Source organism: Hyperolius riggenbachi, chromosome 6 (assembly GCF_040937935.1).
Source record: "Hyperolius riggenbachi isolate aHypRig1 chromosome 6, aHypRig1.pri, whole genome shotgun sequence".
Lineage (NCBI taxonomy): Eukaryota > Metazoa > Chordata > Amphibia > Anura > Hyperoliidae > Hyperolius > Hyperolius riggenbachi.
Window position 1 is genome coordinate 285,242,577 of NC_090651.1, and position 11,437 is coordinate 285,254,013.

General features: G+C 45.0%; 1 protein-coding gene across 1 annotated transcript in view; it reads left to right on the forward strand.

The window, feature by feature from the left end:
- The window catches only part of MCAM (melanoma cell adhesion molecule), a 124,483-nt gene extending 118,049 nt beyond the window's left edge, over positions 1-6,434 (forward strand). Inside the window, exon 16 of the mRNA XM_068240969.1 lies at positions 2,684-6,434. Within this exon, the coding sequence (XP_068097070.1) occupies positions 2,684-2,710 (27 nt within the window). The 3' untranslated portion in view covers positions 2,711-6,434. The remainder of the gene's footprint in view (positions 1-2,683) is intronic.
- The last annotated feature ends 5,003 nt before the right edge of the window (positions 6,435-11,437 follow it).

Sequence of the window (11,437 nt, forward strand, 5' to 3'; positions counted from 1 at the left end):
CCGTTTAGGCCAGGGCTGCCCAATACGTCGATCGCGATCTACCGGTAGATCGCGACCGCCTTCTTGGTAGATCGCGGCCTCTTGGCCGCGTCTCTTTAAATTTTGCGGCCAGCAGCATGTTTAGCTGCCGGCCAATAACAATGCAGGGGAGAAGAGTCAGAAGACGCGGCGAGCAGAGAGGGAGGAGAAAGGCGGCGCGGCCGCTACGTCATGGCTGGGAGTGGCGCCGGGCAGCCTGCAACGTGCGTGCTTGTAACATGCCCGGCGCCGCCCCCAGCCATGACGTAGCGGCTGCGCCGCCTCTCTCCTCGCCGCGTCTTGCCGTCCTCTCCCCGACATTCTTATTGGTGAGGGGCCTGCCTGCCGGAGGTTCCAAGAGTCCAGAGGACCCTGGCTAACCTACGCTGCAGGTACCTATACCTGGCTAAGCTACACTGGGGACCCCTATACCTGGCTAACCTACACTGGGGACCCCTATGCCTGGCTAAGCTTACACTGGGGGCCCCTATGCCTGGCTAACCTACACTGGGGGCCCCTATGCCAGGCTAACCTACACTGGGGGCCCCTATGCCAGGCTAACCTACACTGGGGGCCCCTATGCCAGGCTAACCTACACTGGGGGCCCCTATGCCAGGCTAACCTACACTGGGGGCCCCTATGCCAGGCTAACCTACACTGGGGGCCCCTATGCCTGGCTAACCTATACTGAGGGCCCATATACCAGGCTAACTTATACTGAGGGCCTGTAACCTATGCTGCAGGCACATATACCTGGCTAACCTACGCCGGAGGGGGGGGGGGGGCGTTCTTAGCATTTAGGTCGCTGGTAGATCTCCTGGCCTAGGCAAATTTAAAAGTAGCTCGCGAGCCGAAAAAGTGTGGGCACCCCTGGTTTAGGCCATCTCTACTTAGGAGAAAAAGTGAATTGGATTACACCCAGGGATTCAAACCTGCAAGACGGAATGTCAACAAAAGCTTAGCATGCATGGATAGGATTAAGAAGAAGCCACTGCTACCAAAACTTTGCACACAGATGCAAAATAACCCAACCTGGTTTTAGCGAGTGTAGAATGACAAAAGTCCACAAATAGAAGCAGTGTTGGTCACATAATTTATCACCATCAGTTTACATTTTCAGTGTTTGCAAACAAGCTTAATTTGTGTTTTTAACCACTTTGTCCTCCTTGATGTATAAAAACGTCAAGGAGGACAGGCGCGCTCCCGCGGCCGATCGCGCGCGTGCACGCGCACTCCCGGCCGCGGAGTCGGTAGCCACGGAATCAATGTATCGGACTATGGAGCCCGATCATTGATTCCTCTCCCCCGCTGAAAAAGCGACAGCTTCTCTCGGAAGCTTCGCTCTTTCTGAAGCGGTGTCCCTCTAAGCGTACATTGTACGCTTAGAGTGACGTCATGTAAAAAAAAATCGAGATTGCCATCTTGTGGCCAAAAAGTAAAACTACAAGTAAATGCCCAAAAACATTACAATACACCAATATTTCCCCAAATAAAACACTTTTATATCCCACCCTCCCAAAAATGCCCACATAAAATGTTTAATAAAAAAAAACAAAAAAAAACATTACTATAAAAAAAAAAAAACACATAAATATTTACCTAAGGGTCTAAACTTTTTAAATATCTATGTAAAGATGAAATATTTCTCTCTATTTTTTTTTTATAAGCTTGTAAATAGTGATGTATGCAAAACGGAAAAAATGCTCTTTTATTTCCAAATAAAATATTGTCGCGATACATTGTGATAGGGACATAATTTAAATGGTGAAATAACCGTGACAAATGGGCAATAACAATACGTGGGTTTTAATTATGGAGGCATGTATTATTTTAAAACTATAATGGCCGAAAACTGACAAATAATGAATTTTTTCATTTTTTTTCTTATTCTTCCTGTTAAAATGCATTTACAGTAAAGTGGCTCTTAGCAAAATGTACCCCCCAAAGAAAGCCTAATTGGTGGCGGAAAAAACAAGATATAGATCAGTTCATTGTGATAAGTAGTGATAAAGTTATAGGCTAATGAATGGCAGGTGAACATTGCTCGGATGCATAAGCTGAAAATGACTGAGATGTTAAAGAGGATCTGTAACCTCAAAAAATCCCCTGGGGGGTACTCACCTCGGGTGGGGGAAGCCTCCGGATCCTAATGAGGCTTCCCACGCCGTCCTCTGTCCCACGGGGGTCTCGCTGCAGCCCTCCGTGCAGCCGTGACGTAATATTTACCTTCCTGGCTCCTGCGCAGGCGCTCTGACGGCTGTCGGCTCCGAACTACACGGAAATACCCGATCACCGTCGGGTCTGCTCTACTGCGCAGGCGCAAGTTTCCGGCGCCTGCGCAGTAGAGCGGACCCGACTGAGATCGGGTATTTCCGTGTAGTTCGGAGAGGAAAGCAGCCACAGCGCCCCCGCTGGAGCCAGCAAAGGTAAATATTGAACTGACAGTCGGCACAGTCGCCGGCTGTTCGGAGGGCTGCAGCGAGACCCCCGTGGGACAGAGGACGGCGTGGGAAGCCTCATTAGGATCCGGAGGCTTCCCCCACCCGAGGTGAGTACCCCCCAGGGGATGTTTTTCATGTTACAGAGTCTCTTTAAGTGGTTAATATCATTTAGTGTCTTATTTACATTGTGTGATTTTTTTTTTTTTGTTAAATTTTATTTAAAGGAAAAATATATGGACTTAAGAAACTGATGGACAAGAAGTTTTGGAATGAATCCCAGACTTGATGTCACAGAGATGAAAGCTACCAGAGCCCTGCCTTACTTATTGAAATGCTGAAACCATAAATCCAACTGGCACAATGTGGACACTGTAGATCTGTCTGTTTCATAGGCTTCAAATGGGGATTATCTTACTCCGTAAGGTTTTTGACACAGTATGGATCTCTACCAACCTGGTTACTGGACCATAAAACCTAAAACGTTGCCTTAAATGAAAAACAAATTATTATATAGGATTTCTATGTATTTGTTTAGATGTTTGTGGCGCAGAGTGAAGCATACCTGAGAAAAACTGCATTCAGAGACAATCCACCCATACATATTAATCGTATCTATGAAAATATTCATCCATGTATCGGCATTTTGTGAAGATCCAGTTGAAAACAATTAGGGAGATTAGAACATTTTGGATGGGAGTTAAATTAAGCACATCCAATATAAAGATATCATAATTAACATTTGTACTTTCAGCCTTAATTTTCCGTTTTAATGTTGGATTAGAAATACTGGTTTTTGATGGGCACAAGTTCGATATTTTATTCTGATGCAACCTAATTGAAATGATGGTTGAGACTTTATTTTTTATTATTATGATCTTTAAATAATATTTAAACTTCTTTATTGTGCAAGAATGCCAACAAATTGTTTGTATCCCAACTTAAAAAACAACCTCAAAAATGCCCATAGATGATTTTTCAAAAATATTTTTTCATGGATCTGCTCAGATTTTTAATACACAGTTATTAGTAATCCCATAGAAGGACGTTACACTCATCACCAAACAGCCAAATAAAAAACAACAAAAAGATAGACCCCAGCTACTAATCGTTTGCACTCCTCTTTGTCAACACATAGAAAACAAACCAAGAATATGTATGTATAATAATTATAATGCATATTCTATACAGGGCTTCTTTTATATATTTATTGACCCTTGTGCTATAAATATGACCACTAGTGGTGTCATGTTGTTAGGGTCATTGAATTGCATAAATTGCCCACAATAATCAGGCTAGACAATTGTGTGTGTATGACCGGCTGCCATGGGCAACCCATAATCTCATGTTCTACAAGGGTAACATGGTTTATACACCATCTTTTGTAGGCAATCACTGGCTTTAACTTGTGCCCTGACACATGCTGTATAGCCATGGATTTCGATGATAAGGCACAAGTCCCACCATATGGGAAGGCATCAATACGGACAGATCCCACGAGGGAGAACTACGAGGTATTTTTATAGCACCATCTCTAGCTCTTTTTTAGAGCAAACACTAACATCAACACCTTCATTAAATATCATGATGACTGCCATTCTAATGGATGGCTTGCCACTGAAAATGAAGCACAAAACACACTACTGCCTAAGACTCAGCTGGCCATTTTATTGAGCAACACCTATTTATTTTAAAAAGCTAATATCTACCAAACAACTTGTTTCTCTTTGTTTGGAATTTCTCAGTCAGATTTCAACTTCAGCTGATGAGCAAAGCTCTTTGCCAATAAAGACGACCCCCAGAAATTGGCCAATCCACTGCATATATCTATTTGCTGTGGATCATTTCACAATCATTGGGGTGTATGCACTAAACTGCGTCAAGCAGAATAATGTGCGTAAACTCTTACACACAATCAGTAGAGCATTATGCATTGTATTTTGTAGGTAGAAGGTAGGCAGCATCCAACCAATAAGGAGTGACGTGCTTGTGGTCATTGTCCGCCTCGAGGGGCAAAAACCTGAACCAACGAAGAAATGGACCCAGCACTGTCTTCTATTAGCAATCAAGGATCTCTCATTCAGGCTTCTTCAAAGTACAATAGTAGAGTAAAATTAGCTAATTTTACTCTATTATACTTTTAAGAGGCCTGAATAAAAGAACCTTGATCGCTAATAGAAGATGGTACTGGGTCCATTTCATCACTCGTTATGCATTGCATGTAATGTATAGCACAGAGTAGGGACACCAAGAGCCAAATTTAGTGAAGTATGAAAGAGTAATAAGCTATACTCACAAAGCAGGGTTACCTCAAAGGCAACCATTGTATAGGCAGGTGGGAAGATTAGACCTGACCCCACTCAGGATTAGGAAGTCGCTCTTCGTAGCTGAGGAAAAAAGGGAGTAACACCTCTTCACCAGGGGTGGACTTAATATAGCGTAGTATGGATACAGAGGCGCCAAAAGGATACAAGAAAAACAAAACAAAGCATTGTCCCCCGGAGTATGTAAATAAACTTGTATTTGACAAACACATTGGCAATTTTTGTGTCTGCTTGGAGGAGGTAAGTCCACCACTGCCTCCTCATGTTTTGAACTTTTTAGATTCTTTTATCCTTTTGGCACCTCTGTATCCATACTACGCTATGTAATGTATGGCATTCTCATGCAGTAAGACTATATGCACGTAATTCTGCTTGAAGTCTACCTGAAGGGATAAGACGTACCCCAAATGAACACTTACCTCAGCAGTAGAGGAAAGCCTTTGGATAATCCTTTCCCTCTTTCCTCCACCAATCTAGTGTTGGGAGTCCTGGGACAACCGGAACCTGCTCAACAAGGTCTTTGTCCTATTTCTGAATTATTGCGGCCATACTGGGCAGGTGCAGGACCCCTTGCACTTGATCAGTAGCATGGAGCTGCTTGGTCTCAGCTTTTTCTGCTGAGCCTGAGTGTCTCTGTGCTATTGCACAGGCGTGAGGCATCCTGCATCTGTGCAGAGGTGGTTGGGAGGAGGACATCAGAAGCCTCTGGAGGGTGTAGAGGCTTCCCTCTACCGAGGTAAGTAGATTTTTCTCATGGGGTTCTCACAGGTTTGCTGTAACACAGTTTAGTGCATACAACCCCTTGTCGCACTGTTACCAGAAACACCATGCAACGGGTCCTACAGTCAATGAGTGGAAATTGTTCTGTTAATACCACCCTTTTATTAGAGAGGGAAGGGAATGTTTTAGGATCCTTGTCCTGTCATTATAACATAATATATCATTCTAACATGGGAGGAGCCCTCAAAGCTTCACACCCACTTTTGTAGAAAGCTTCCCAGATTGTAAAATTTCTACCCGCTTGCTTAATGGACTGAAGACAAGCTTATAATGGACATAGAGGTGGGCTTATAGCAGGGAAAGGATCAGCTGAACCGCTGGTATTGCTGGTGAAAACCGGTGTTTCTTTCCATCCATATTGAGATAATTGCACTGTTGGGCTTATTTAATAAGGCAGTGCAAAGATGATGTGCAGAAGCCCGTATAAGACAATCAAAATTCAGTTTACGGTCATAAAAATGAGACAGATCAGCTGATTTGTAGTGTAATGGTTCTGCATAGCGGCTGCACTGGCTTATTAAATAAGTCTCAGTAAATCTCTAATGAATATTATCATAGCTCAAAGGACAGTCTTGTTGTACTCTGTTCCCTCTGCACTACTTAAACTTTCATATCAATTAATATGAAGTATTGTTTCCCAAAGAACTGCATATGCATGAACCTCAGGGTAAAAGGGGGCTTATTTCACGTTACTACTAAATACTCATCCCTCTATATTATAAGGTCTTGTCTTATACATAAATGTAAAGCTCCTTGACAACCGCACATGCTGAAAGACATTCTGTATCTATATATTTGCATCTGTTTCTGTGTAAAGTTAAGCGGTCAGATATTTTGGTGCCAGTTTTTTTTAAGGATGTGAAAAAAAATAAATGTTTAAAAAAATCAATTCTTGCACTGTGTGATTTGCAACTATACCATAGGGTGCATACACATCCAATTTTGATTGGTCAATTTTACCACTTCCTTGAAGCATGTGAGCCAACAGGTACTATGAACAGAATTGAAGGTAAGTTCTTATAATACATAATAATATATGATATTATAATACATGGAAGTGGTATAATTGGCCCATAAAAATGTGATGTGTGTTCGAACCATTACAGCGCTGTGCCTATAGATCTGCTCAATTAGGATTCCAGGGTGGTGAGTTTATAGGCCACAGTGGTACGGTGTTAGATGGTAACATGCCTTAAGCCTGATACACACTTTCAATGATGATTGCTCAATTTCTGACCAATTTTACTACCTCCATGTAGTATGAGGGTTACCTCCATGTCTTGACCCTCATACTACATGGAGGTGGTAAAATTGGTCAGTGATTGGCCAACCATAAGTGAAAGTGTGTACCACCAGGCTTTACGATCTGATTGTATGATCTTTATGCAATCTTCCCAACAACTGCATATTGTAAGTAGCTTTGCCAGTTCTTCAGGTCCATAGTTGGATGTTCACTACTGTCAGCAGAGACCAGCAGCCACACATGCTGCATAGTTATGACCTCCAGTCAGTGCTAACAGCAAGTCTTCACTCCTGCTCTCTACACTCATGTCATGTGACTATGAAGACACACCCACCCAGGGGCCAGAAGCCTGCCCTTCAGTCCACACCAGAAGCAAGAGGAGCGCAACTCAGCTGATGAACTATGCACCAAGCATGCTTACCTGCTAAACTTTGCAGCTCAGGGGAGCCACAGGCTGCACATGGTGAAGAATCACTACTGTTCAGTTTTCTAGGGGCAAAAAGTGACCATCCTAAGGCAAGGACCACACTTGTCAGTAGAGAAAACAAACACACTTTCCTACATGTGATTTTTTTTTTCAGACGCTATGTGTGTGTCTGCATTTAAGCACACACATTAATCCACAATAGTTAATGATTGTCAGTATGAAAATGCACACGATGTGCAATATTATTTGCAAGATATACATTTTGTTCCCACCTGCAAAATTTGCATTCAAACTATGACTGGCTAAATATTACTTTTTAGATGTAATGCGGTTTGCAGGCAGGAAAACGCATGTGATTGTGACAAGTGTGGCTCCTGACTTAGGACTCTTTTCCCTGAGCACCTGTGACCTGAAGGTGTTGAATTCACCACCTGCTAGCTGATCCCATCCACCAGCCAGGCACTTGCTTGCGCTCGGCAGGGCAGTGGACAGGTGGGTCCCAACCATGAAGTCACAACTGAGCACGGCAGTTGCTGCGGGGAGTCTCTGCTGTAGCCAGTGACTCAAAGAAGCTCCAGTCCTGACCAGATACTTTCAAAGGCAAAGGCCTTTGGCGTCACCTAGTGGTAAGAGGTCATACTGCAAGCCAAGGTATGTTCCAGTACTGATGCTGCTGTACACCTACTGAGGATGTCTTGAACAGTGCACATCTGGACTGTATATGCTGTTATCCAGCACCATCATTGTAAAGTAGGTGCTCTGCTTCTGTTCAGGCTCCCTATATCTGTGGCCATTTTTAGCTGTAGACACCTTCAAGCCTGGGATCCTTCTGCACCACTCTGCTCTTCTCTGCTGCAGGACTAGGCCACTCCCCCTTCCATTGTGTCCACATGGGAAAAGAAAAGCATGGCAGGAGATTTGGAAGGAAGAACAGCAGTAGGCCAGTGAAAAGACAGAGGTGCTGCTGGTCACCGAGTGACCCTATTCCATGGATTATAAGTGACTTGGATGTAGGATGGTGAGAAACCAGGAAGGGAGGAATACTGCAGCAGAGACCTTAAAGGGACACTTAAGTCAAACAAAAAAAATAAGTTTTACTCACCTGGGGCTTCCAATAGCCCCCTGCAGCTGTCCGGTGCCCTCGCCGTCTCCCTCCGATCCTCCTGGCCACGCCGGCAGCCACTTCCTGTTTCGGTGACAGGAGCTGACAGGCTGGGGACGCGAGTGATTCTTCGCGTTCCTGGCCACAATAGCGCCATCTATGCTGCTATAGCATATATCATATACCATATAGCAGCATAGAGGGTGCTAATATGTCTGGGAACGCGAAGAATCACTCGCGTCCCCAGCCTGTCAGCTCCTGTCACCGAAACAGGAAGTGGCTGCTGGTGGGGCCAGGAGGATCGGAGGGAGACGGCGAGGGCACCGGACAGCTGCAGGGGGCTATTGGAAGCCCTAGGTGAGTAAAGCTCATTTTTTTTGTTTGACTTAAGTGTCCCTTTAAGGTGCCCATTAAGGATACTCTTTTTAGTCCAATCTTACTACATCTATGTATTAGAAGGGTAAACTGAGTGAATATACTTTGAATGGATACTTTCAGTAGTCCCTCACATTACATAGAAATGGTAAGATTGGACAAAACATGATTGGTTGCCAGGACCACATGTGAACAAGTGTCTACAGGTGTGCACTGGCCTTTGTGACCTTCCACCTGTGCCTGGCGGGTCCACCTCACACCGGTTCTGTCACCAACAGCTAATGTGTCTAAGTTGCCGGAGTACACTTTGTTGCACCACGCTGCATCAATAAACTATGGCTATCTGGACTGTGCCCCACTCCTCCTTTGCTGTTCCCATAACTGTCGATTTGATCTATCACAGCACATGAGCACATCCTGCCAAGCAGCTTCAGCAACAGTGGTGAGCCTTTCATATTAATGCCATCATTCCTAAGTGGAAGTGCCATACATCTTTCCCACTTTGCTGCATAATCATGCATAAATTCAGAATTATTTTCATCTCATTGACCATCCCTAGAGGTGACCTATAGTCTGATGCAGTACAAAGCTATGAATCCCCGTGGAAGATTTAAAGGGACCCTGCGGAGTGCCAGAAATTAAAAGATTACATTTACCTGGCGCTTTTTCCAGCCCACCGCAAGCGGCGAGGTCCCCCGTCGTCCTCCTGGCTCCTCTCCATATGCCTCCGTCGACCTCCATTACCGGAAACACCTGGGACAGCTCTTCCTGGTTCCTGACAAACATCAAACTGGCCGCTTTGCGTCATCACGGCGGCTGGCGGGACAGGTCTGCACATGCGCCTTTTTCCACGCATGCACAGACCTGTCACGCCGGGCGCCGTGATGGAGACGATGCAGCAGTAGACTATTCAAAAAATGTGGCAGTGGCAGAAAATATTTTTCTTTCAGGCAGGGCGTACACTCCCAAATAATCACCAGAAACAACTATTAATTGTGATAATCGTATCAAAATTTATTGATCCAAAACATATTCCTATGTATAGTGAAATAATAAAAAACACATGGGATGGCCACCCCGTCACGCTACATCCACCTCACTCACCACTCATCTCAGCATGCACACGCCGGCATCTAAAGCTAGATAGAATAAGCATTGATGCACTCCAGCAGTGTTAGCAGAAGCTTGAATATAAATGTTGCAATTGCCATGCAGCAAGCAGGTCACCATTAAGAGAGCAATATGGCACAGAGCATAGCACAGAGGCAGGGAAAACAGTCCAGCGATCCACGTCTCAACATTGATTCCACTGGTAAATACTGTTAACTGTTGTGTTAGACAGCCTGGATATCACACGCACACTACTGCCTTCGAATCAGCTTGAAAATCTCACCCAAATGCTACCAACAGTGACTGCATGGATTCCTCGTCTCCATCACATCATCCCTCAGAGGGTGTATTCAACATAGAACAGTTCATCTCACCATGCTTCTGGGTAAAGGGTGAAGTGCTGGTCCTGGCGTCAGGCTGTCCCACAAATTCCACAGTGTATGTCCTGCGTGAGTCTCCTGTGAGTGCTGGGGCATCCCCAAAGATCTCCTTCCCCTGCTCCCTGTGTGAAGTGGCAGGCGGTGCCGCTGGGGGAGACTGATGGCAAAAGTCTCAGAGTGATGCCTGGGTGGAGAGCGGGGCGGCGTGGCGTCCCATGCAGGCGGGTAGTTTCCCCGACGTTTCGCCGGCTTCCGGCTTTCTCAGGGGGCGTGGCTACCTTCGCCTACAACTTCCTCTAATATCTGCCCTTGCGGCCAATCACACGCACGTACGCTTCCGCCCATTCATGTCATCAATGCGTACGTACGTGCGCATGGGCACTGGGAGGCGAATATACGGCAGAGTGGACCATTGCAAGGTAAGGGGAGGAAAGGAAGCAGAAGGGGACGGAAAGGGGGGAGGAGAGCCCGGCGGACTCCGCTCAACACGGAGATAAACCAAAAACTAGATAATAAGGGCCACAAAGAGGTGCACAGCGCGTCACTACGCAAGTGCCTCCACATGTAGCCAATACAGCAATACTTACTGTACACCGGGCTCCACCCCCAAAATCGCCCCAATCGCACCCACCACCCATAGCCCACCGCACCGTACTAAGAATTACCCAGTTACCCATACGCACGGACACATAAAGCACATATATAACAGTACAGCTAACTGGTATTATCAAAAATTGTGACAATAAACACGTCCAAAATGAAAGCTTACTCAAAGTGTCGACGCGGAGAAAAGATATCCGTGAAGACACCATAAGGGTACATAACCCAATCAACCCTCAATAAATTATATAAGGCAACTATGATCGAGGACTGCCAAGAAGTAGTCTGGTAGGGAGCGGCAGGCAGCAGGGAACCTGCAAACAAAAGTTAAGAAGAAAGAAGGCAAAAAAAAAAAAAGTACAGAATAAGGGAGCATACAGTTGAAAATACTGGAAGAAAGAAGCATACAGATGAAAATGCTTTAAATAATAGACTGTAGGTATGGCTCTCATACTACATACTACAGTAGTCTCATACTACATGGAAGGTGGTAAAATTGGCCTTCGATCTTTCATTTTCCAAAGACTTCTCGTGTGTACCCAGCTTTAGGGCCCATTCACACTCGGGTAATTAGCTGGCATTTACCCCTAATCGCCCAAGATCACTAGCACTTTTTAAAGCGCTAGTGCAATAAAAAGTA